General features: G+C 37.7%; 2 protein-coding genes across 3 annotated transcripts in view; one reads left to right on the top strand and one right to left on the bottom strand.

The window, feature by feature from the left end:
* The window catches only part of LOC141443939 (uncharacterized), a 215,344-nt gene that overhangs the window by 71,881 nt on the left and 115,583 nt on the right, over positions 1-27,880 (bottom strand). The window lies entirely within an intron of this gene.
* On the top strand, positions 1,075-27,371 carry LOC141443933 (lachesin-like). Of its 2 annotated transcripts, XM_074109349.1 has the most exons (10): positions 1,075-1,293; positions 3,739-3,857; positions 10,685-10,807; positions 11,437-11,593; positions 12,983-13,082; positions 16,483-16,639; positions 18,926-19,032; positions 19,908-20,047; positions 23,869-23,998; positions 25,830-25,935. In XM_074109349.1, exons 1-10 carry the CDS (start codon positions 1,245-1,247, stop codon positions 25,849-25,851), a joined length of 1,104 nt encoding a protein of 367 aa, XP_073965450.1. In that variant the 5' UTR covers positions 1,075-1,244; the 3' UTR covers positions 25,852-25,935. The 2 variants fall into 2 exon arrangements, with proteins under 2 accessions (XP_073965450.1, XP_073965451.1); XM_074109350.1 differs by lacking the exon at positions 23,869-23,998 and having other exon boundaries at positions 25,830-27,371.

Genomic DNA, 27,880 nt, shown 5'->3' with positions numbered 1-27,880 from the left:
TCGGAATAGTAAGTACTACGTATATCTAGCCTCCTAACGCCCAAGCCCAAGTCAAATTTTTGCTATAATTATGAACATCAAACTAAATGTCATTTGATAGAGTTTAATTTAAAATTACAATAAGTCCTTTATAAAGGACTCTGGGCGTTAGGAGGCTAGACAATCATTCGAGAAGGCGTCTAGTTCGTTCACCAATCTACAGATACTAATATTGGTCTATATTGCAAATTAATAACTCTTAATTAACACTCAAAATGGTTTGATTTTTAAAACGACATCTCTTGACAACATTGGAAACGAAAATGCTAGCTCAGAAAAACAACACCATCTTTTGTCGGATAGAGTTACTAATAATTTACAATGCAGAAATTTGAAATGATTGAGTGCTACAGCGCCACCTTGTATCGAATAGTATTACTATCGACTGACTTGAAAAGGATAAAGAAAATAATATTTTGAATAGAAAGCTTAAATAATTGGTGGCTTTAGTAAAAATCTCAATTGCCATCTTATGCTTAGTAAAATTAATGAGTTTATGTTCCTGCACAAGGCTAGTATGGAAATGTAGTTATTGTTGTATTAGTTAATAGTTCTTACGTTAAATAAATTACCTAATCATAAAAAAATCATTTTAATACAAGATTTTTTGCTGACTGTACTTGCATTGTCAGCCAAACTACATTTGCATACCAAATTTCAAGTCGATGCTATTAACCGTTGATGAGTTCCGTCCTGCGGAGACGATCCTGGCTGGACTACCAGGATGTCACTACTAGATGACAAAAGTATTCCAAGTTTCAAGTCAATCTGACTACTGAAAATTGGTCAAATTTAACAAGACAACGGGACAGGTGAAACTAAATAAAAGCTTGTAATAATAATAATAATTATTATTATTATTATTGAAATAATACACTAGCAGCACTTAGGGCTGATGCGTGTAACATCACTGCAATTATTTGAATTGTTTGCCAACTTAAACATCAGTTAGGGCAATAAAAATCTTCACTGCACTGGCAACACAGTCGCATACCTGCCACATTTGATTCGGTCGCGCGATGCGATCCATTCCATCCATTCCTTCCTTGTATCCGCTCCGCTCATTCGGTCATTGGGAGCGGCAGCGGCATAGGTAGGCAAGGAAGGCACTTAGGCAGTGAAGTGAAGTGACTATAGCAAGCGGCCTGTTTTGTTTTGAATGAAAACAAGTACACAGTACGATAAGGTGTGGTGAAGCGTGTGAAATGGCAGCTTACGGATATTTTACGTTATTACTATGCCTTACATCAAACGGTGAGTTCAAATTACTTTAGTCTAGAAGCCAGAAAAAGATCTCCACAAACAAGCGACTTGATGCGATTCATACTTTCATTTTACATGTATCTTTCAATTGTTTTTGTTCTGGACACGTAATTTCGAAAGACACACCCATTCATCACGTTTCTTAAGTAAATAATACATTTAACGACCTTCTTTTGTGTTATAAAAGGTAGTAATCGTTGAAATGTACCCGGTATTTCTTATTACTTCACACAACGAATTTTTTGCAATAGCCGGGATGCGAACTAACATCTTCAACGGTCGTTATGTCAAGACGCATCGCGTTCTAGTTAGCAATCTAGTTTATTGCTAAATAATTGTTTTATTGTACGAAATTACAGTTGTAAAATCATTTTCGTTTCGTGATCGTGCACCCTTCCCAATATCGACCAGTTTTACGCTTCATTGGTTTAAAACAGGATGCAAGGGTGATCCGAACTTTGATAAGGGGTGTTAAAGATTGTAAGCTTTTAAATCATGAGTTAGTTAAATAATAACAGCTATAGGGTGTCAAATGCCCTATTTACAGATTTTTAAATGCCATTTCGTTAATTGCAAACAACTTTTTTTGGGGCATAGGTGTTCCAAATTTTAATGTGATTTTTTTCTTAAAAAAGAGTACATGCTTCATTTATTTTTAATGTAGATTGAAGCTTGTAGTTACATTAGCATTAGAATTTATAACTTTAAAATATTAATTAATTAAATAGTATAATTTTTACCAGTCTGCCCGGTTTTGTTTTTCACACTTAAGATGTAAGTCTATTTCTTCTTATTTGTAGACTAAACTGCTGGATAGTTTTCTATGAGATAACATTACATTTGTCATGTCATTTGAGTGAAATAGGTTATCAATTATTTAATAACTAGGTGTTCCCCACAACTCCATCTGCATCGAATTTGTGTCTATGCTATTTTCTGGTTAATAACTATCCTAAGTCCTTCCCCGGGACTTAAACTATCTGGATACCATATTTTGTCTAAATAGGTTCACAGGCATGAAGACATGAAGAGATAACACATACAAACAGACTTACGAGCTTTGGCATTATTGTATTTTCTTAATAACAAACATCAAAACAAATTAGTGAATGTACAATTGGAATAAAAATTCAGTAAAAATATAAAATTCGGCTTCGGTTCAATATACTGCCTCTAGTTAAATTTTTAATACAAGTAGATAGATTGAAAACACTCTTTAATGATTAAAAATGTTTCTCAATGTTTAGTTTATAAAATTGTGAACCAAAAACTTTTTTAAATTCAATTTACGAATTGTAATCAATGTTTATTAAAAGAATATGTATTTACATACTATCCCTCTTATTCATAAATGACAATCAAACCTATTTTAGTTAAAATGCCGCTAAAATTCGTTTGTCCTTATCTGTCACTTCGACATTTGTATTTGTTAGAAAGGGACAAAGCATTTGTTAGTTAACATAGGCTTGTTAAGTTTTATGAATAAGGGGGTAAGTTTATTGATATTTTGTTGCATATTTTACTGATATGACAGACATGCATTCTTTTAATTTCAGTCAAAATAGTACAAGTAGGTTCCTTTTTTCTAGTGCCGAATGTTCAGCATTTAAACCGGATTTCGGCCAAATGCTGAAGTTCGGCTCAAGCTGCCGAAATTCGGTTAAACCGAATGTAAAACGAATGTCGGCCCATCCCTGATATGCATTACAAGTAAAAAATTTGCACCAACTCGCTGCCGGTGGGTAGCATACCCAGAAGGCTGGCAGCATTGCCGTGTTGAATTGAATGGCAATGCTGATCTGCTGGGCCAGATATGTTCAGCTTTTTGGTCTTGCGTCAGCTCCACAAGTCTTTTACAGCACTCTTTATGGACTCTGTGGGCGCTTTCCCATTTATAATTAATTAGTGGGATGGTGTGAATAAAATATGGAGGAGGAAATTATTATTACTTTTCTAAAGTTAGTAACATTATGCTATTAGTCTGTTTAAAAGAAAATACAAACTGAAATATAGATGCACAGAAAAACCAGAAAAATAAGACCATCACTGGGAATCGAACCCAGGTCCTCTGTAATCCGTACCGCGTGCTATACCGCTACACCACTGATGGTCAACGGTACCGACACGAATTTCCCCTATGCACCTCATATCTCAGCTTGTTTGTTTCTTATTTAGCCACTTAAGCAGTGACGCTAGCGACATCTATGCCGTAGCCCTCATCGAGAAACTTTTTCGGCACTCCATTGGAACTAACCGCTCTCCCGGACAAGAGATATCGTTACTAAGCAATCAAATTAAGATTGGTTTTTTGGAATCTTTTTGTTTTTTTTATTTCAATTCCAAATTTTTACTTTTACGGTTATCCCGTAAAACCTAAATTGAAAATACAAACAAAAGAACCATTTTATGAACTAATCTTTATTTTATGTTTTTCAGTGTGGGCTCAACGGACACCAACAATTTCTCACATAACCCAAGAGCAAATACGAGACATTGGTAGCCAAGTGGACTTGGACTGTTCCGTGCACTATGGGCAGGACTATCCTGTACTATGGGTGAGTATAACAACTTCAAAATCAAAAGGTTTATTCTGTTAGTAGGTCAACTTCAACTTCAACTTTTGTGTTTTTGCCAACCGGTCACTTTAGGTTAGCAACCACTACTGCCAATGACTCTTGACAGCAACAAAGTTGTAGGCTTGAAATTTGGTATACTTATGTGAATTGCGTGACAATACAATAATCTCATAGTGACATCCTGGTAGTCCGGCCAGGATCATCTCCGCAGGACGGAACTATTCAACGGTTAATGGCATTGACTTGAAATTTGGTATACAAATGTAGTTTGGGTGACAATACAAGTACAGTCAACAAAGAGTAGTCAGCAAAAAGAGCTTGTATTAAAAATGTTTTTTTTTACCAAAAACTTATTAATAGAAGCTTTTTTGCTGACCGTACTTGAATTGTCATCCAATTTAAATCATTATGATCATAATAGTAGCTTTAGGACATCCATTCTTGGACATGTGCCTCCCCCATACATGTATGGTAAGTAGAGATGGGCCGAATATTCGGTAAAAATAACAAATTCGGCCTGATTTTGGCCAAAATTCGGTTTAATAGCCTGCCTATAGTAAATTTTAAATATGAGTAGATAGATGAAAAGAGATTGTTAAATTTGATTGTTAATACACCCTTTAATAATTAAAATACCTACTTAATGTTTGTTTCTGAAAATTGTGCACTGGTTTTTTTTTTTCAATTAAGTTTATGAATTATAAACAAGATTTTATTAAAAGAATAAGTACTAAGATTATTTTGTTGCATATTATACTGTTATGAAATGACAGACATGCTTTCTATTAATTTCAATTGAAATAGTACAAGTCCTTTTTTTTAGTGCCGAATGTTCGGCATTTAAACCGAATTTCGGCCGAATGCCGAAGTTGGGCTCAAGCTGCCGAAATTCGGTTAAACCGAATGTAAAACGAATTTCGGCCCATCCCTAATAATAAGGTATATAGATGTCAGCCAATGCCCACATACCTCCAGTTGTTTCAGTTGGAAGCGATTTGCATGCGAAAACGACTTGTGCAAAATTGTCGCGAAACTGTATGGCGTCCAAAAGCCATTTGTGCGGTAGACCGTTTTGCCATCACGCACATGCTTGTGCAAATTAGGATCATGGACCCTAACAAATATTTATTAGTTTTTGCCCGCGGCTCCGCCTGCGTGGATTTCGGTTATCGCGCGCTATTCCCTCGGGAACTATGCATTTTCCAGGATAAAAAGTAGCCTATGTCACTCTATGGCCCATAAACTATCTCTGTGCCAAAAATCACGTCGATCCGTGGCTCCGTTTCGAAGTGAAAGACGGATAAACATACAAACACACACACTTTCGCATTTATAATATTAATATGGATTACACAACGCTTCAACTTGCGGGTACCGTAAAAATATCAAAATGGCCACATTCAACCAAGCGACGCGGATATCCATAAATGTAACCAAGTAGGCTATTATCAAAATTCAATAGTACAATTTGGCCCCCCCATTTTATAGGGCGTCAATGGAGCGGGACAATAGGGCATGGGGGCTTTGACTTTAATAAACTTAAGTGTTTGCTTAGTTAAAGATGTTTGTTGAGCTAGTTGTCTGTTGCCGTACTTTTTAGGGTTTCGTACCAAAAAAACCGGCTAAGAGCGTGTCAGACACGCCCAGGATAGGTTCTGTAGCCTTAACGAAAAAATTAAGTATTAAGCTAGGCCGCTATTTGCTAGCTTAATAATTTCCTCAGTCTACTTAGGTAATAGTTATCTTTGTTAAACCTACTTTAATATTATGCGAAAGTAACTCTGTCTGTCTGTCTGTTCTTTCACGTCTAAAGTATATAGGTAGTTTGAACCTCAAGGATCACATAGGATACCTTTTATTCCGGTAGGGGCGCCACCACGATAAACCTAGATCCGCGCAGATGAAGTCGCGGCATAAGCTAGTCTTCTATATACTCGGAAATAAAAATGAATTGGGTACCTTAAGTTGTCTAGTATATATGGTATATTCGAGAGCCGTGGTGGCCTAGCGAAGCCGTGGTGGCCTAGTTTGACCTATCGCCTCTCAAACAGAGGTCTGGGTTCAAACCCCGGCTCGCACCTCTGAGTTTTTCGAAATTCACGTGCGGAATTACATTTGAAATTTACCACGAGCTTTGCGGTGAATTAAAACATCGGAAACCTGCACAAACCTGCGAAGCAATTCAATGGTGCGTGTGAAGTTCCAATCGGCACTGGGCGCGTGGGACTATGGCCCAAGCCTCTTGTTCTGAGAGGAGGCTTGCCAGCAGTCGTATATAGGCTGGATGATGATTATATTTTTTATCCATAGTTGACTTTTAATGTAGCTCACTCCTGTAGATAGAATTTTTTCACATTCCGATTTTTTGTAAAAATAAAATTTTATTTCAGCAGACCACACACGTTTGGTGAGATTAATAGTTTTGTGCCATGGTCTGTTTGTTTAAAAAAACCGGTCAAGAGCGTGCGGACACGCCCAAATAGGGTTCCATAGCCATACGAAAATAAGTTATATTTTTCTAAGGATTTCGTATTTTATACGGAATCTTCCAAGTTTAGGTATACCTTAGGCTGCTATTTAAGAGTAAAACTACTAATAATTTTAATTAATTAGTTTTCCTTGAAAGTTTGATATACTTACTACCATCCTGAATTTTTTCAAATTTTTTCACCCACCGGTTTAGATTTTAGAGGGGGGGGGGGACGCTCGATTTTAATAAAAACTTGCACCTTAATGTTGAATATTTTGCAAATAAATCACTGAATCGAAAAATCGTTTCAGCAACCCCCTAATGATTTTAAAAGACCTATCCAACGATACCCCACGATACGGTAGGATGAGAAAAAAAAAACACCCCCACTGTACGTTTATGGGAGGTGTACCTTAAAAAAAAAAAAAATTTATTGTACCATTTTGTCAGCATAGTTAACATCTATATCCGTGCAAAATAACAGCTTTCTAGCATTGATAGTCCCTGAGCAAAGCTGCGGACGGACGGACAGACAGACATGGCGAAACTATAAGGGTTCCGGTTTTGACATTTTTAACACGAGAGGTGGCGATTTTGTTAGGTGTTAGCAAGAAATGAACTAGATGGCGCTGTTAAACAGTTTAACAATTTAGGTGAATTTATAGAATGTTTACAAAAATAACAACGTAGTAACTGCGTAGTACTTTGTTATATGTATAAAGATCAATTAGTATAACAATATTGAAACCACGTTATTAGGGTTATCAGCTTAATGCCCGGTATATTAAATTATGATATGATCGATATTTTACCCTCATAACAATGTGTGCCGATAGCTGAGTTGAGCGACTGAAAACCAGAAAGTAGTTTGCTCAGAATCAAGAGTAGAATCGATTACACTATGTTTTAAATCAGGTTGTGTTTGTGTTTTTAAATCCTTTTTTTATTGTCCCCAGTCTAAATATTACGAATGCACACGCCAATTAAATGTTTTAGGGATGTTTCATACCCCTTAGATAATTTAACACTGGCCGTTTTGCTGTCAGTATCTTTCCTCTAAATCTGGCATTAAAATGACGACTGTAAAGTTAGAAATGAAGTAGAATTACCTACTGATTACGTAAAACATACAATTATTTTAGGAAATAATGAAGGTATTCGAAAATAAACACAAATATTTTCTAAATATTTTCTGGGTGTCGTGTAAGGTTTTCAGTTATTTAATTAGCGCCTGACCAAAAGTTGTGTTTTAATATTTTATGGAGGTATTGGCTTAAGTATTCATTTCCGATTATGGAAAGAGGATTGAAGCTGAACCACAATAAAAAAATAGTATTTGAAAGTATTATACCTGAGACCGGGTTATCATAAGACACGTACGCGTTTTAAATTATAATAATTGAAGTTTTCCTGTTTTAAACATTTACTTATCAATAATTGATGGCGTAGATCCACTGTAGTGTGTTACTGACAGTTATAATAAGATAACAGTCATATTATATTGAACTTTCACACTTATCTCACATGAGTAAACAAAACTATCAAGGCATAATTAAATGTTTTGTTCATAATCTATATAAATAATTACTTTTCATAACAAGGTGATACCTACAGGATCATAAAAAAGATAAATATTTGTGTGCTACACAAATCAAAAAATCAGATGAGGATTTTGAGGGTCGATTATTTGCATCGTCGTTAACTTGTTTCAATTACATTTAAAAAAAATACAGTTAATGTTAATGCGAGGATGATTATTTTTGGACGGAATGATATTTTTGTATGAAACAAAAAAATATTACCACACAATACTTAAATAATTTACGTGTATAAGTAATAGATTCTTAGGTTATTAATTACATACCCTGAAAATATCCGCACCTTATAATAACATAATTGTTTTGAGTATATAACCCGGTCTACACGTAACTATCAATTTTTAACCGACTTCAAAAAAGGAGGAGGCTCTATGTTCCAATGTTTGTATTTTTTTTATGTATGTTCGCCGATTTCTCAGTCAATTGTGGACCGATTTTCAAGGTTATTTTTTTATTCGAAAGGGTACTCTTCTGAGGTGGTCCCATTGTCACCACATCAAGATCTGATGATGGCATCCTAGGAAAACGAGGGCAAACCTCAAATTTTATAGGCACACCTATGGCGATTTTGGCATTTTTAGCATTAAGATAAGCATTTACATTTAGAAAGTATCATTTGGTAAACTGGACCTGATGAAGAAGACCGTAGATGGCCAATGGAACTCGTCAAAGCTAAGTAATGCTCGCTCGTCTATAAACGATCATTATTAATATACCTAGATAAGCGACTAAGAAGGAGCTTTAAGTTATGATTCTTTCGAACTGATCTGATGCTGAAGCCGGAAGGTAGGCAACGGAACTCTGTTATTAAACAACGTAACTAAGCCATGTTTGTGCTTCATGGAATCGTTGTGAGATGTACTTTGGCTACGAATCACTAAAAAGTGACAAATAAAGAAATTTTTTAACAAAAAAATAAAAAAATAACAAAAAAGGGATCTGACTATAAAACCCTTAAAAATATTTTAGGGTTTAATAGTCGGTTCCATTTTTTGGAAAGTTAGGGATCTGACTATAAAACCCTTAAAACATTTTAGGGTTTTATAGTCGGTTCCATTTTTTGTTATTTTTTTATTTTTTTGGAGTCTGTTTTACTTTTTTGTTAAAAAAAAATACTTTAATGACTGGTGTAACCACCATGATTGTCGATAACTGCTTGCAAAAAGAATCGCATCGATGCAACTAGATTTTCACACATATTAGAGCCGCGAATACTGTCCCATATTTTTACACAGTGGGCTTCTAACGTTTCCGGAGTTTGCTCATTTTGGTTATCCCAACGTTGGGCATGGTTATAACACCCCATAAATTTTCAATGGCATTTAAATCCGGTGATCTGGCAGGCCAAGGAACTACTTTAATATTATTTTTGTGTTGATCAAACCAGTCTTGCACAATACGCGACCGGTGTATTGGGCAGTTATCTTGCACGATCGTTATGCACGGCACTTGTTCTTCTGGATAGACAATTTCTAACAGTGGGCAACATGGTCTCCTGTAGCAAACTGGCATAATTAACACCGTTCGCTCGACTGGATATTCTGACAAGTTCTCCCGGGTCATCAGCACACATTCAGTATTCCCAGACCATAGCTTGGCGCTGCGGCGTATCTATGAGTCGTGGTCTACCCGATCTTTGACGATGCAGCAAAGTTCCTTCGTCTTGATATCGATAAAATAACTGTTTTTCTCTGTAACAATATAAATAAACATAAAATAATATAACGTAGATATAATTTTAATGAAAAAGTTGGTAGGATGAACGTAAACAAAAAAAAACTCACATTAACTCCAATTTTCACTTAGCCTGGTGTAATTATATATCTCTTGTATTTACAAAGATGTTACTGGTATTTGTTTAAAGATAGACTATTAGGCTCCTAATTAAAACACACAATAAGGCTCCAGCTCATATAGGAAACCTAAAGTGTATAAAGAAGATGGGGCAGAGTGGTTCAATTGAAACACTAATATAAATATATAAATATAAATATATATCATGGGACACTTGACACCAATTGACCTAGTCCCAAACTAAGCAAAGCTTGTACTATGGATACTAGGCAACGGATAAACATACTTATATAGATAAATACATACTTAAATACATATTAATCATCCAAGAACCGAGAACAAACATTCGTGTTATTCACACAAATATCTGCCCCGGCCGGGATTTGAACCCAGGACCTCAAGCTTCGTAGTCAGGTGCTCTAACCACTTAGCCGGTCGTCAAATATAAAAATATAATATGAAAACAAGGAAATCGCCAAATAAAGCAAAACAAAAACAATGGCACGGCCGTACCATACTTTTCTCGAAGCCATTCAGGCTATTTTCAGCATATCTTTATTCAGCCTTCTTTTGACTACTATTAAACGTAATTAGTGAGATCGTTAATCATTTGTTAACATAAAATATGTTTTTTAAAGTTATACTATAATAAACATTTGGTTTCAAATAATCACCAATATTTTTATGTCTAAGTTCCCTTCAGTTATTTTAACCATCTTATGTTGTAATACTTTTGACGATAAATATATTTCTACTTTGATATAACAGTATAATTGCAAAATAGTATCTTAAACAACAAAAAGGTATTGTCATACAAAAACAATTGTTTCAATCATCACAATTTTTTAATCATAACTTTCAGTTTAACCATCTTGATAAAAGTGATAAATTAATAAGACCGAATGATGATGATGAGCATTCCTCTAATACTCCATTTGTTCCAGCTAAAATACGACCGACAAAAGACGACGGAGGCTCTGCCCCTCTCCACAAACTCGGGCCTTATCATCCGAGACTCAAGATTCTCTCTACGGTTCGACGCTGCTTCTGCTACTTACACACTATCGGTAAGTTTAACTAATCATTATAGAGATGGGCCGAAAATGGGTTTCACCGAATACGAATATTCGGCCAAATTTTCGGTAAAACTTTTACCGAACCGAATATTCGAAATAATTGAGTCCTAAGTAAAAACTAAACTACCTAACTCTTGTGTTACTATTTATTTAAACAATGATTTTTTACATATAAATAAAAATATGCAACTCTTGATTAAAACAAAACATCCTCACAATAAAGACCTGATTGTTTATAATATTATATTATTTTATAATAAAGATCACTGTAGCTTAATCTCAAAACAGCTACATACTTATATTTTGTTTTTAATTAATAACCATCTGTCAACAAAAACAAAGTCTCACTATACCTCATAAACACACACTAACACTACACTCATACATGGCTCAATACAATAAAAAGTTTGCCGAACATTCGGTGATTTAGCCTTAGATTTAGAAAAACAGCTTGTAGGTACAGTAGAGTGCAAAAATAAGTATATATTCGAACCACTCAAAAATATGTTACTACGGCCTTATTACGTCGGAATAAGAGTCTGTGGTACTTATTTTTGAAACTTTGAATAAGTTCATATTTTTACACTTAACTGTACATACAAAAAAAACTTTTTTTTTAGATAAAAGACATCCAAGAAACAGACGCCGGCTGGTACCAATGCCAAGTGATCATCTCAGTGAGCAACAAGATCACAGCTGAAGTGGAACTGCAAGTTCGCCGTCCTCCAATCATCTCTGACAACTCTACACGCTCCCTCGTCGCCAGTGAAGGGGAGAGTGAGTATCAAATTAGTTAGCGCTACCACAAAACAGACAGGTGTACAGAATGAGGGCTATCGTTTTTTGTCTTTCTAGATGGCGCCTCTGTTGCGTGAGGTTTTTAAGTGTGGCTTTCAAAGTCTGTTATTACGGATGTGAAAACAAAGTTTATATTGAAATCATATATAATACGCCTTAAAACCGTACCATAAAAAATATCGAGGAACCACAATGTTGCGTAGTCCCGTTTTGTTCGGAAAAAAAGGGAGGACACAGGTTTCCGAAAGGCAAAAATGTCTCAAAACACAGACATTCATTGCCCCGTAACGCATAATTGCCATAATTAATTTCAGGTAATGCAAAATATTCACAATATTATTCTAATTATAAATTAACTCGCGTAGCTCACCCAAAAACTATGAGATTTGTCATTTCGGAGACCTCACGCTACACTAGCGCCTCTAGTGGCGAATTCATACGCGATAGCCCTCATTCAATCTACATACAAAGTGCGCTCGAGCAACGCACACATAGACACTGCTCACGGACACGATATCTCGGACCGGTTAAGACCAGTGTGAGCGCGAGTGCCATCCGCTTGAGACACGCGTCTGTGAACTTTTTTGTGCAATAATGGAGCGACAAAAAAAAAGTTATAACTGTTCAGTGAACGGTTGTTTAAATTCAACATTGAACGGTGAATTGTCGTTTTTAGGGTTCCGTAGCCAAAATGGCAAAAACGGAACCCTTATAGTTTCGCCATGTCTGTCTGTCTGTCTGTCCGTCCGCGGCTTTGCTCAGGAACTATCAATGCTAGAAAGCTGTAATTTTGCACGGATATATATATAAACTATGCCGACAAAATGGTACAATAAAAAAATGAATTTTTTTTTTAGGGCACCTCCCATAGACGTAAAGTGGGGTGATTTTTTTTCTGATCGAACCCTATAGTGTGGGGTATTGTTAGACAGGTCTTTTAAAACCATTAGGGGTTTGCTAAGACGATTTTTCGATTCAGTGATTTGTTTGTGAAATATTCAACTTTAAAGTGCAAATTTTCATGAAAATCGAGCGTCCTCACCTCTAAAATCTAAAAAATGGTGTAAAATTTTTAAAAAATTCAGGATGGTAGTAAAAGTAAGTATATCAAACTTTCAAGGAAAACTATAACGGTTAAGTTTGCTTGACAATTATTAGTAGTTTAAGAGTAATTAGCAGCCTAAGGTATAAAATATACCTAAACTTGGAAGATTCCGTATAAAATACAAAATTTTTGGAAAAATATTACTTAATATTTTCGTAATGGCTACGGAACCCTATTTCGGGCGTGTCCGACGCGCTCTTGGCCAGTTTTTTTTTAGACAATATGGCGGCGCAAAAAAACATAGTTTTATTGTTAATTCCCAGGTGCGGTGATGGAGTGCTACGCTGGCGGGTTCCCGCCGCCGAAGATATCGTGGCGACGCGAGAACAACGCCATATTGCCGACCGGAGGGTCTATCTACAGGTAGAAACTGCCATTAGCAAAAAAATTGAAATTTAAATAAATTAATTAATATCACGGGACAATTCACACCAATCGACCTAGTCCCAAAGTAAGCTTAGCAAAGCTTGTGTTATGGGTACTAAGCAACGGATAAAATTAATTACATAGATAGAACATATTAAATACATATTAAACACCCAAGACCCGAGAGCAAACATTCGTATTTTTCATACAAATATCTGCCCCGACACGGGAATCGAACCCGGGACCTCAAGCTTCGTAGTTAGAATCTCTAACCACTTGGCCATCTGGTCGTCAAATATTTATTGTATTGTATTGTAAAACTCATTGTTTTACATAAAACACATGAAAAGAACAGAACACAGGGTAATAAGATGTACAGAGGCGAACTTATCCCTTGAAGGGATCTCTTCCAGTTAACCTTCGAACAATATTAGTTTATTCATTAATTCAATATAATACATCATAAATTACAAAAAATGACAGTTACAAGTATCTGTATTGAAGTCGTCAAAGGTAATATTAAATAAGATTAACAGTAATATAAAAAAAATACATAAAAAATGATAGGTACAAATAAGCCGCGGCCCCTAGTCCCCGGCAGCTCCTTTATCCCTGGCCTTGGTAGCGGGCCAGGTTACGGAGGAGCAAGGGGTGCGATGAATCTCAGGGTGACTCCTCGCTACCATCCCCACCGGACATTGGCCCTGGCCACGCACAACATTCGCACGCTACGAAGCGTTGGCAGGCCTCCCACCAGGTGGACTGACGACATCGTGAGAGTAGCGGGAAACCGGTGGATGCAAGTGGCGAGTTGTCGTTCATTGTGGCGTTCTAAGGGGGAGGCCTTTGTCCAGCAGTCGTCTTCTGGCTGATGATGATGATGAAAAAAAATACAAATGCTAATAATTTCAAGTAGGTATTGAGATAAAAAAAGATTAAAAAAAAAACAGTTTTGTTTTCCACGAGGGATCGTTATAATAAAAACATAGCAACATTATAACATTACGAACGACAGACACGATAACGATTGTCAGCCTGACAGGATATCAGACAAAAGAGTACAATGAAAAGATAAAAGAACCGACATTTAAATGAACTCAAACAATGCATTATAAATAGTAATTCTGTATGGATTGCCTAAAATTCATAAGGATAATGTGCCAGTTCGTCCAGTCGTCTCATATGTGAGTGCTCCAGCATATAAATTGGCAAGGAAATTAAATAGTGTTATTCGTGTAAAATCTTCTTTGAACCCATCATACAGTTTGAAGAATAGTTCGGATTTAGTTAGCAAAAATAAAGATAACAGCATTCCGCCTAACGCAACATTGCTTTCTTTAGATGTAAATAGTTTATTTACTAATGTACCATATAGTGAGACAATAGTTATTCTTAAAAACCATTTGGAAAGGGAAGCGTTTACATCCTGGGGAGGTTTGTGAATTAATTAATTTGGTAACTTTATGCATGAAGCAAAATTATTTCCGTATCGAAAATACAAACTGAGACATGGATGCACAGAAAAACCAGAAAAAGAGACCAGCGCTGGGAATCGAACCCAGGTCCTCAGCAATCCGTGCTGCGTGCTATAACCCCTACACCACCGCTGGACAGGAATTTAGACACGAATTTTTCCTATGCATACATATCTCAGGTTGCTTATTTCTACTACGCTACTTATGCAGCAGCACTATCCAGCGGTGGTGTAGGGGTTATAGCACGCAGCACGGATTGCTGAGGACCTGGGTTCGATTCCCAGCGCTGGTCTCTTTTTCTGGTTTTTCTGTGCATCCATGTCTCAGTTTGTATTTTCGATATGGTTTCACGGGATACCCGTAAAAGTAACAAATTTGGAGTTGAAATAAAAAATACAAAAAGACTCCAAATAACCAATCATAAAATTATTTCTGGTTTAATGGTCAGTATTATTTACAGAGTGATGGTTTAGCAATGGGATCACCTCTGAGTCCATTAATGGCAGATATTTTTATGGATTACTTTGAAAATAGGTACATTGTGGGTAACAATAATATTGCTTATTATTATAGGTACGTAGATGATTTAATTCTGTGCTGGAGGGGAAGTATGAGACAGCTCGACTTGTTTGTGAATGGTTTAAATAACAAACATGTTAAAATAAAATTTTAAAAAGAATTAAAAGAAATTTTTTTCGTTAAACTTTTTGGATTTGACAATTACTAGATTTAATAATAAACACCAATTCAAAATTTACTGAAAGCCCACGTACACAGATGCCGTGATACCAGCATCATCTAATCACCCGTGGCAGCATAAATTAGCAGCTTTTTATTGTTATGTACATAGATTGTTAACTGTCGGTACCTCTTTCTAGGGAACATTTTGATTGAGAGTTAAATACTATTTATCAGATAGCGTTGTCGAATGGTTATACTAAATCAATGGTCAATAGTTTGGTTCAGAAGAAGCAGGCACGGATAGTGAATAGCATGCTTTACGCCGTGTTACCATCGCAGTCTTCTAATAAATATAGGTGTAGCATTTCATACGTTGGTCGTTTGTCTGATAGAATTTGTGGTATTTTAAAATCAAACAATGTTAAGGTAGCCTTTAAGACTAACAACTCTTTGTACTCTAAACTTTGTAACCACGAAGAGAAGGTAGATAAAGGAACTAGATCGGATGTATACAAGCTCACTTGTAATGACTGCAGTAAAGTATATGTTGGTCAGACAGGACGCAGTTTTAATGCTAGATTTAAAGAGCATGTTTCGGCATATAGGAATGAGCATCCAGATAAGTCGAATTTTGCCAAACATTTGTTGGAACTAAATCATTCTTTATCGGACTCAGATTCGTATGAAGTATTACATTATTGTGGCAAGGGGTTTCGTCTCGATGTTTTAGAATGCATGGAGATAATTAGATACAACAGTATGGGGTCTATTATTAATGAGCAGGTAAATTTAGTTTCATCTCCCTTGCTACGGCTTGGATCTAATTTCAGCAATGGTAGTTAATAAAACATGCCTTGACAGTAAATAAATAAAAATCAAGGTAGATTTGAAGGACGGTTTAAAAATTATTAATAATTTGTGGGTAGTTTTGTTGTGTTTCATAAAACGTATGTGGGTACTTGGGGAGTTACAGTGACAAGTTAAAACGGTGGTTGTGGTTCGTTAGTCTAACAACTGGTAGCATGGTGTACGGTTGTGTCACTCTGAAGATGAGCTCTGGTTGAGTTCGAAACGCGTCAGTGTAGTGTGGTGGTGGTGATAGATGGGTTTGTGTGATTTGTGTGTGTTCTTACAGTGTGGAGGTGGAGGAACTGCATGAACACGCAAAGTAACGCCTGATTCAATAAATTATTTAATGCGTCTAATTATGTAACAGTCACATAAACTACTATTACTTTCAGAGGCAACCTGTTGAAGATAGCGTCGGTCCACAAGGAAGACCGCGGGACATACTACTGCGTGGCCGAGAACGGAGTCGGCAAGGGAGCCAGGCGGAACATCAATCTGGAAGTTGAGTTCGCGCCGGTCGTCACTGTGCCGAGACCTAGGCTGGGACAGGTGTGTTTCTAGCCTTCTAAGATTCAATACATATAATAATACAACGATATTAATCAAATCATACAGTATAGGTGGAGCCACCGGAGTTGAGGTCACGCACACAAGAACATGTCTTTGACATTTACTCAATCATTGTATTCATTCTTCTTTTGTGCAATCCGCTCTTTTTGTAGCTGTGTCAGTTCAGAATATTACATTTTAGCGCCAAGGTTTACTTTACCATATCGAAAACCGGACTGCCATAAAAAAAACTAAAAATGAAGAAAACTAGTCTATAATAGAACTCTGTTAAGTATATAATCCGTGCCGTATGAAGCCGTGGTGGCCTAGTGGTTTGACCTGTCGCCTCTCAAGCAGAGGGTTCAAACCCCGGCTCGCACCAGTTTTTCGAAATTCATGTGCGGAATTACATTTGAAATTTACCACGAGCTTTGCGGTGAAGGAAAACATCGTGAGGAAACCTGCACAAACCTGCGAAGCGATTCAATGGTGCGTGTGAAGTTCCCAATCCGCACTGGGCCCGCGTGGGAACTCTGGCCCAAGCCCTCTTGTTCTGAGAGGAGGCCTGTGCCCAGCAGTGGGACGTATATAGGCTGGGATGAATGAATGATAAGTATATAACTTAAAGTTCAAAAGTTGTGGCCCTAAAACATTGACAGGAAACTATTAAAAGAAAGACAAAATCTTCTGTGTGATTTTTTTTTAATTAATAAAATTAAAAGTATGTGTTTAATTTGACAAAAATAAAAAAGTTCGTAATTCAAGCCTCATAATTTTTGAGTCCTAATAATTCTATGTATAAAAAAGCAAGCCAATGTTGTCAAATATACTGTACACTGCCAAATTAAGGGTAAGAAAGAGACTATTATTTCAAAGTCTAACACAACTTAAATTCTTAACGTTTTCGCCGCCACATCAAATACAAAGGACATCACAGGTGGTAGGACCTTGTGCAAGGTCCGCCCGGATTGCTACCACCATCTTGCTCGCTAATCCTGCCGTGAAGCAGCAGTGCTTGCACTGTTGTGTTTCGGCGTGGAGAGTAAGACAGCCGGTGAAATTACTGGCACTTGAGGTATCCCATCTTACGCCTCTAGGTTGGCAACGCATCTGCAATTCCCCTGGTTTGCAGATGTTTATGGGCGGTGGTGATCTCTTACCATCAGGAGACCCACTTGCTCGTTTGTCATCCAGTCGTGTAAAAAAAAAAAAAAAATCACCAGGATACGCCCGGCTTCTATATTACAATGCCTAAAATTTAACCTTAATAATCTTCTTTAATAATCTTTATTTATCTTTCATAAAATACAATTTTGACATACTTATGGGCTACACTTATTAAAAGGGACAAATAAAACACATTACCCTGAACTAGGAAAATTCCTGTGTCTCAGGTGTAGATGTAGAAGGGCTTATCAATCAAACTTAATAACTTATCACATGCAAAATATAAGTAAGAAAGTAACACAATTGAACGAAGGTTGCTTTTTCATTGAAGTAATGGACGTATATATATAGGCGCTGCGGTTTGTATGTATGAGTCGTTGGCGTTGAAATGGTTAAGGAAATTAATTGACGAATGATCGCCGAGAAGCGATGCTGCATTTTTACATTGATAAACATCAACAAGGTCTCATGTGACCGATGATTTCATAAGTAAATAACTGCAAAATTTGCTCCCAACAGCAGCAGATACAGTCTTTATGTCAGTTAACTATAAACAGGTTTGGCAGGTGGTAGGACCTTGTGCAAGTGTGTGTCTTGGCAACGCATCTGCAATACCTCTGCTGTTGCAGATGTTTATAGGCGGTGGTGATCTCTTACCATCATGTGACCCACTTGGTCGTTTGCCATCCTGTCGAATAAAAATTTATATATATAGTACGTCTATGAACAAATGTATGTTCATTCATTATAGTAACGTTACCTGATTAACGTTATTTATACCGGTATATTTACTTTACATTGTAGGTTATATATGTACTCTGTGGTTCATTCTGCTCTTCCTCCTCCACGATGTAAGAACACACACATAACTCAAATTCTACTGTCCTCACCACCACACTACGCTAACGAGTATCGAAGTCAACCAGAGTTCATCAGAGCAACACAGCCATTTACCATCCTACTAAATGTTAGACTACGTTCTGATGATGGACTCTGGTTGAGTACGGAACGCGTCAGCGTCACGCGGATCTTAAACTGGCTGTGTCTTCATAATTTTTTGTTTAATTAACGGACTAATTCGCTGTTACTAGTGATTTAATACTGGACAACCGTTCGCAGGCACTTCAATACGACATGGATCTCGAATGCCACGTGGAGGCGTACCCCCCGCCGGCTATCACGTGGCTGAAAGGGGAGTTTCAACTGTCCAACAACCAACACTACAGGTACAAATTTAATTCTACACGCGCTACCAAGAGCTAAGTCAACGGTATCGGCAATTTGTGAAAAAATATTAGTTTTTTCCTTTAGAAATATAAAATTTTACTCGCAAATGTGATGAAAAACATTGTATGCCGCACGGGCGGTACTAGAATTACGAACATCGACTCATTAAAGCCTTCTAAAGCTTTCTAATAGACTCGTTCGTATTTCCTTATTTGCCGCCCTTAAGACACAAGACACGTTGCTATTACGTTCATGGTATGACACGGTGGAATGGGTAGAGCCCTTTAGGAACCATGACGTGTCTGTACCGGTGACGGAATACCGAGGACCTGGGTTCGATTCCCAGTGATGGTCTTATTTTTCTGGTTTTTCTGTGCATCTATATTTCAGTTTGTATTTTCAATTTAGGTTTTACGGCATGACCGTAAAAGTAAAAATTTGGAATTGAAATAAAAAATACAAAAAGATTCCAAAAAACCAATCTTAATTTAGATAAGTATAATGTTTAAAATCCTTGAATTGACCAAATTTGGCAGCTGAATTTTGTTAAATACCTATTCAAACCAAGTATAGCATGTGTACCTGTACAGTCGAATGCCTAACTACGAAACTTAAGGTCCCGGGTTCGATTCCCGGCCGGGGCAGATATTTGTATGAATAATACGAATGTTTGTTCTCGGGTCTTGTTTAATATGTATTTATCTATATAAGTATGTTTATCCGTTGCCTAGTATCCATAATACAAGCTTTGCTTAGTTTGGGACTGGGTCAATTGGTGTCAAGTATCCCATGATATTTATTTATATATACATTTATGCTTTTGAAAGTACCTTAGCAGCTTAGCTTAGTACCTTAACTATATTATTTGTCGCAGGATCTCCCACTTCGCGACAGCAGACGAGTTCACCGACACGACGCTGCGTGTGATCACAATAGAGAAGCGCCAATACGGTCTGTTCACGTGCAAGGCGCAAAACAAACTTGGAACTGACGAGGGCAACGTCGAATTATTCGGTTAGTACATAATTTAGAAATCATATTTTAAGATGTTTCGATTAGTTCCCGATTCGCCGGATTGTTGTTTCGTCGGAGTCTTGTTTCGTCGAATTTTTCAGTTAAGCAAAACTATGGAAATATCAAGATTTCTCTTTTCTCCTTTCTTATTACTTTCTTTTCTTCTTTTCTTTTATTTTATACATGTGAGTAAGAAAGACTTGCATTAATATAATTAGGATCATTGGCGTAACCTTATTAGACATAGTATAGCATTATTTAACCGACTTAAAAAAAAGGAGGAGGTTAAAAAAACAACAAAAAATTAAACTGACTACAATAAAACCATAGAAATAATTTTCTACCAGTTTGAAGTCTAGTGTCTTAGCACGAGTGGAACTATAGTCGTCTACCTCACCTGCGTACTATATATTGGGCTTCAATCACTCCTGCTTGCTTGTTCTGAGGCACCGACTTCAAAGTGGTAGAAAATTACTTCCATGATTTCATTGCATTTAAATATTTTCGACGAAACAAGTATTCGGGGAAACAAACATCCGCCGAAACAAGAATTCGGCGAACCAACTATTTCACTATTTTAGACCAGTTAATTGTAATACTATTTATTAATTTTATTAATCATTTCCTCATTAGTGTGTAAAACTGTAACAGTTATTTTGCTATCGTCCTTGTTCTAAGTAGATTACAATCATACTATATTTATATTATGCATGAAAAAGAAGGTAGTAAATGAATGGTCATTGGTTAACAAATGAGTCATATACAGGGTGTGGCCTGTAATACGAGCAAAAAATTAAAAACATAGATCGTCCTCGTCAAACTAAACAACATTAGTTCAGCGACTTTTAAAAACAATGGATTCTTTGAATTTTCCCTTTTTCATACAAATTAAATACTGCTATCAATGTACGCCATCCTAGAACCCAACTGACGTCGCCTGTCACGCTACAAACATCAAGCATTTTGCTTTAAATTGCTTCTTCGAATAAACTTAAACACACACAAAAGAAGTTGTGAACTTATGTTGTTCAATTTGAGGAGTATGATCTATGGTTTAATTATTTGCTCATATTACAAAGCCACACCCGGTAAAAGCAAAGTCAGGAACACCCACTGGTTTTACTTTACTTTAGGAGATGCTGCATGAAGTCTAAAAATCTTTTTAATTTCTCCTGCTCGTAAAGTTCGTGTTTATGCTGGATCTAGGCGACATAAAACGACTTTTTATGCTCTAGTGCATAAAGTAAAATCTTTATTTAAATAACAAGGCAATCAGGTGTTAACAGCCACAAGCAAAAAAAGTTTCGTTTTTTTTTATAATTTTTAATTTATATAAAACTATAAATCAATCAAATTAATCGAAATAAATGAATAAAACTAAAAATTTATACTTATAATAATAATACGTGAACAAATAAAGGTACAAAGTAAATGAAAAATTGTTGCCACTTCCTATTTCAAATTGTTCCTATTTCATGTCCTCCCATCGAAGTGAAAAGCAGAGTGTAAAACTCTAGCATTAAACCCATTTTCCCGTCGACTTGTCTATCCACCCTTGCTATACCGACTCGGGTGGCTGAAAATCTCGGGTAAAATGGCTCGTTTATGCTCTCGTTGTACAATCTACAATTGTACGGTTTTCTGTGGAAGTGTATGTTGCTAACTTTGCCTCCATATGACTCAAATGATTGTTTTTATTGTTGTTTAATGTGCTCGCATTCGAAGTGAAAGCAGTGTATAATTGTTCGTCGTAAAATGACTTATTGTACCAGGCGTTACTTTGCGGAGGACCATATCAATGAACTGACACAATGAGGGCTATCGTTTTTTGTCTCACTAGATGGCGCACTGTTGCGTGAGGTTTCTAAGTATGGCTTTTAAAGTCTGTTATTACGGGCGTGAAAACAAAGTTTAGATTAAAATCATATTTAATACACCTTAAAACCGTACCATAAAAATATCGAGCATGCCGCAGTGTTGAATAGTCCCCGTTTTGTTGGGAAAAAAGAAAGTACAAAGGTTTCCGAAAGACAACTGTCTCAAAACACAGACATTCATTGCCCCGGAACGCATATTTGCCATAATTAATTTCAGATATTGCAAAATATTCACAAAATTATTCTAATTCTAAATAAACCCGCGTAGCTCACCCAAAAACTATGCGATTTGACATTTCGGAGACCTCACGCTACACTAGCGCCTCTAGTGGCGAATTCATACGCGATAGCCCTCATTACTTTGCTCACCTGCGACCTTATGATAGCTACGCCTATGCAACAGATGCATTTATGCACGCCTTTACACTGTAAAGAACACTCACATAACACAAGCCCAACTGTACCACCACACAACACTGACGCGTTTCAAACTCAACCAGAGTTTATCCTCAGAGACTCACAGCCCCGAATCTAAGGGGGGGCAAACCGGGACACTTGCCCCGGTCGGCAGTTTCATGGAGGCGCAAATCCTTGAGACAAGAAATGAAAAAGAAAAGAAGAAAAATGCTACTCATTGGCAGTTTTGACAGTTTTTCTCAACACTGAAGGGAGCCACCATCACCATATGCAGGTGGTAGGACCTTGTGCAAGGTCCGCCCGGATTGCTACCACCATCTTGCTCGCTAATCCTGCCGTGAAGCAGCAGTGCTTGCACTGTTGTGTTTCGGCGTGGAGAGTAAGACAGCCGGTGAAATTACTGGCACTTGAGGTATCCCATCTTAGGCCTCTAGGTTGGCAACGCATCTGCAATACCCCTGCTCGTTTGCCATCCAGTCGAATAAAAAAAAAATCAAGGTTTTCCCCCGGTTCGTAAAAAACGTAGATCCGGGGCTGGAGACTCAACATCAAATAGCATGGTGAAAATGGTGTTGCTTTGAGAATAAGCTCGAGTTTGAAACGCGCCAGTGTTGTGAGGTGGTGATGGTTGGGTTTGTGTGAAGTGAGTGCTCTTAAAGCGTAGAGGCATAGCAGCATGAATACATTTGTTGCATTAATGCAGCTATCGTAAAGCCGAGTTTAGGCTGGCAAGAAAAATCGTGATGTTGCATTACATTGCGTGGCCGTAAAGCCAACGAGTTTGTAGTGGTCAATCGAGCGCCGCTTGCACGATTTTTCGTTCAAGCCTAAACTCGGCTTAAGGTCGCGGGTGAGCAAAGTAACTGTTCATAAGCTCATCAAACTAATCGCGGCTCTTAGGGTCTCTCTTGAGCGAATTCCAATTTGTACAAGCAAGCATCTTTTGGACGCCATACAGTTTTTGTGACAATTTTTGCAGAGTTTGCGCATGCAAATCGCTATACATCGTTTTTTTAGCATTAGAAAGAAGGCAATTGAACTTGACGTGTCTTTTTATTGAAAAACACTTTTAAATAACCTGACCAACAAAAAGTTGGAAAACTCCCGACTTTGTCACTTCAAAGTTCAATATCTCAAAAACGGCTAAACCGATTTTGATGAAACATATCTAAAAACCATCGCTAGAAAAACTGATTTCAAATTAAAAAAAACCCTCATTCAAATCTGTCCACCCGTTTAAGAGCTACGGTGCCACAGACAGACAGACACATATAGCGGTCAAACTTATTTTTGCGTCGGAGGTTTAAAATAAGTCACAGCAAATAATCTAATAATTAGCAAGGACATATGATCATTTACATGCTTTTGCTATCATAAGTGTTAGTTACGTTTTTCAAATTTTTCAATAAAAAAAAGACTCTTCAAGATTGTTTATCCTTTTTCTAATGCTAAAAAAAACGAAGTATACGTGTAGCCGAGCCTTTAGCTTATGTTTATTTTTTTACCATCGCATGTGCACGTCCTTAGAAACTATAATCCCGGTGTGCCCCCCGGCGTGTGGTCAAACGCGGTACGGCGGCGGAGCGGCGACCATCGCGCCTTCGCCCATGACGGTAGCAGCTCTGGTGACCTTATACGTGGGATACGCTTACAGGAGGTACGTAGCACAGTCAATACACACACAACGAGATGGACGGACGGATAGACAGACAGACCACACACAGACGTATGGACAGAGAGAAAGAGAGAAAAACGGACAGACAGAGAGAGAGAGAGAGAGAGAGAGAGAGCAGGCGGTCAAAAGAGGCAGACTGACAGACAAAGAGACATACAGACAGAGACGGAGACAGACGGACAGAGAAAGACAGTCGGACAGAGAGAAACACTACGTGTCTATAGAAACTCACGCTAGCTTCTCTGTTGGCGTTGTACGCGAGATACGCTTACTGAGGTACGTAGCTTAAGAGCAGAGATGTAGTGCAGGTGTAGTGTGTTTTCTGTACTGCTTACTATGACGCATAAGTAGGTAAGTAGACAGACACACACAGACAGACAGACGGGCAGAGAGAGAAAGACAGACGCTGAACTGATGTACGGGTGTTGGATGTGTACTGAAACTAATTTAGAGAGTAGCCGATAAATTACGATGGAAAACCATTATGCATCTGTAATAGTGCATTACTGTAGAGGCCGGGAAGTAGGGGGTTGACGGCCAAGCAGATATAGAATAGGGATGCGAGGCCGGTAACCCCGCGTCCGGCCGAGGCTTGTATAGTTATTTTTGATCCTGAATACAGATAGTTTTTTATGTGTGTAATAGTTTTGGTAGTATATAGTTGAATTTATTAAATCATACATTATTATTTATAGGGCTCCTAAAGTGCCAATGGTACCGTATTACTAAAGGTTCCCTTGGCTGTCCACCTGTCTGCAACAAAATAAAATTAAAACGGTTTTAGGTACTGCCACGAGAGTTGAAGTGAATGATTACACACACAGCTACAGAAAGAACTGATTGCACAAAAGAAGAATGAATGAAATGAGTAAGTAAATGTCAAAATCCTGCTGTCATTACACGACATGTTGTAGCTGTGTGTGTAATCATTCACTTCAACTCTCGTGGCACTACCTATATCATTTCGTCTAAAAAGCAGCCAATTAGCGAATGGTCTAGTAACAAGTCGTTTAAAATTCTTTAACTCAAAGGCGAAGCGGAGCTCCTATTCCGCGTGGCTGACGACGCAACTCTAACGCAACCGATGTTTTTTCAAGTTTTCGACGAAAAACAGGTTAAGACCAGAGGCTTTTTAGACCACTTGCTACATGAACCAGTTGCTTCTTATACTCTGGCCAACGAAAGCTGTCCACGGATTTTTTACGAAACTTTAATCTGGTATCATTTTTGAGACTGTCAAAAATGACATATTGTCATTCTAACCCGGCTTAGAGATAATCTGATTACTGCTTTAAAAAATTAATTAATTAATTGAATTGCTTAATTCTACCTCCTACCATCCAAAATCCCAATAATTATGAAGATTATTTGATTTAATGATTTAAATAATTAAATATATATAATCCAAAATGGATAATGTTAAAAATGTTGTGGATGCCAACGTAAAATGATGCGTCTGGACTGTATGTAAATGGACACTGACAAAGGTCATAAAATTTACCAAGGGACTGCTAAAGTGCATGATCAACTTTCACACATTACTATAATGAATGTTGATGCAGCTTGAAGTCTCGAGTATAATTTGATATCTGGAAATTTTAAATAAATATCTAAGTATCATCATCGTTTAATCAGTGTACAGCAAGTGTTGTCAGCCTCATTTTTATTTAATTTACAGCGGTTTGTCTGGGCCAGCTTTCGTTCTCCAGAGTCTACACCACTTGGGTATTTAGACCTGTTTTTAGACAGATACTCTATTACAGCGTATTTTTAGCCTGTTTATTAAATTATTAAAAGAGTTTTTTTTTTTCAGAATCACCAGTTCCAGATATTAACTATCCTGGCCTCCGACCCGACCCACTTATGTACGGTAAATACAGCGCAGCTACCAACATACAAACAAACATACACATATCGTTATTAATATATCTGACCAATATTGTAATTTATTAAGCTGCTATACAATGACTGCTCTGCCCTCTTAAGGCAAAATATACCACTCTTGAAAAAGTACACCTGAGTTGGTTCTCTGCCTTTTCCCAACTCACGATTTTCTATGGAACCATGTTTTTTCGGCACTTTCATAAAACAAACCTAACCTAACCTTCTGTGTTCTCTAAAAGCATAAGAAAATACGCTAAGAAAAAAATTAGGTTTCGGAGAAAATTGAGAGTCGGCAAATGAAACATTTGGCAAACAATAATTCTGGGAAAAAGTCTTCTGATGCAGAATGTCTTTAAAGTGTATTTTTTCGAGATGCAACCTTTTCACTTAGGGCAATGCTAACATGTTAAAGAGGTGGCTTGAGGCCTTATCGCTACTGAGCGATCTCTTCCAAGATACTATATGACAGCTACTAGTCTTCGAGTGTTCTCGAAATCAATCTTCATCAAAGCAAAATTAGGGTATAGTTGTAAAGAATACTTTCTCATCGCATTTTCTCTAATAGAAAGTGTTTTTTTACAAGAGACACGTCTTGAAATTGGTATTATCTACTCTATTTACATAAGGCGGCCTGTCCACGAGCGGAGCGAGGCAGCGGAGCGGTGAGCGACATAATCTACCAATTGAATTGTATAGGATATCCGCTACTTTTCAGTGGACAGGGAGTTAGTAACTAGCTTAAAAATTAATTCAAAAACAATTAACACAAGCGCGAGCGGGTTAGCTCCACGAATAGAAAACACAACACCGCTTCGCATTACTTGCTCTTAGACATGGGTAATCTCGACTCCGACAAGGGATCTGACTCACTAAATCCAGCTCCGGTATCGGTACCGAAGCCGCTTATCGACTCCGGCTCCTTTAGTTTCTCCGGTTCTTTCGAGCGATTATTAATTTATGGCCGATCCAGCTCGGTTCGAGACCGAGGTACTGAAGTACCGATTCGTCCTAATGACTTTTGAATCTGTGAGTCTCTTCGGATATACTATACTACTCCGGGGAGCGGCTCTAAAATTGCTATCATGCTATCCCTCTTCTTCGTAAAAAATGCTATTAGCGTGAGAGGGACGGCATATATCCGATCCGATCCGACGTGATTGAACGAAAGTGAAGCGTGTGCTGAATTGCCGATCGCGAGTCGCTCGATCTTAGTAACTCCTCGGAGCCGATAAGATTTGAAAGGAGCCGATAAGGGTTTCGGATTCGCTAAAGATCTGACTCATTTGAATCTTCAGATAAACTTTAGACGACCGAATGGTCAAGTGGTTAGAGAGCCTGACTACGAAGCTTTAGTCCCGGGTTCGATTCCCGGCCGGGGCATTTGTGTGAATAACATATTATCTTTTTTTTTAATATGAATTATAATTGTAATCGAATTAAATAAAATAATACTAATAAGAAGAAGACAAAGAAAACTTACCTAATAAACCTTAACTAAGTATAATCTTAATATGTTACTATGAAATTAAAAATTATAAAAAGAAAACCCCGTCCAAAGATCTGCCTTCTGGCAGAGTTCCCATGATGCTGGCCGCATTACCCCTTTGGACCGCAAGTGCGATCCGCTGGGATAAATACGTACCAGCTCTTGGGTCCCCAGAGGTATCGATCAACCGGGAAAGAAAGGGCCCTTATAGAAACCTTCATATCCGGGGCGACCAAGGCCCTAGAGTCTCAACAGCAAGCGCCGTAAACTCGTAATCTTTTAATAAAGAGGAGTACTTGCGGCGACTTGAGGAGTTGGCCTGATCACCGCAGCGCCGGCTCGTGAGCTAGTTGCCGATGGATTGGACAGAGCGAAAGTATCAACGCATGTATGCGTCCCACACCAGGGGCCCTACCGAGCTTCCCACGGCACCAGGGTGACGCGTCTGGACGCTTGCCATCGCCCCTTGCATGCCAGCCGCTCTAAAGCCGAAG

Source organism: Choristoneura fumiferana, chromosome 28, assembly GCF_025370935.1.
Source record: "Choristoneura fumiferana chromosome 28, NRCan_CFum_1, whole genome shotgun sequence".
NCBI classification, from domain to species: domain Eukaryota; kingdom Metazoa; phylum Arthropoda; class Insecta; order Lepidoptera; family Tortricidae; genus Choristoneura; species Choristoneura fumiferana.
Note: the sequence above shows the minus strand (reverse complement) of the source record. Positions and strands in the feature narration are given on the sequence as shown.

Bases quoted from the DNA above. Each gene is read 5' to 3' on its own strand.
- LOC141443933 (XM_074109349.1), top strand. From the start codon at position 1,245: ATGGCAGCTTACGGATATTTTACGTTATTACTATGCCTTACATCAAAC. The intron at 1,294-3,738 runs GTGAGTTCAAAT...TATGTTTTTCAG, and splicing joins ACTATGCCTTACATCAAACG to TGTGGGCTCAACGGACACCA. The intron at 3,858-10,684 runs GTGAGTATAACA...CATTTGTTCCAG, and splicing joins AGGACTATCCTGTACTATGG to CTAAAATACGACCGACAAAA.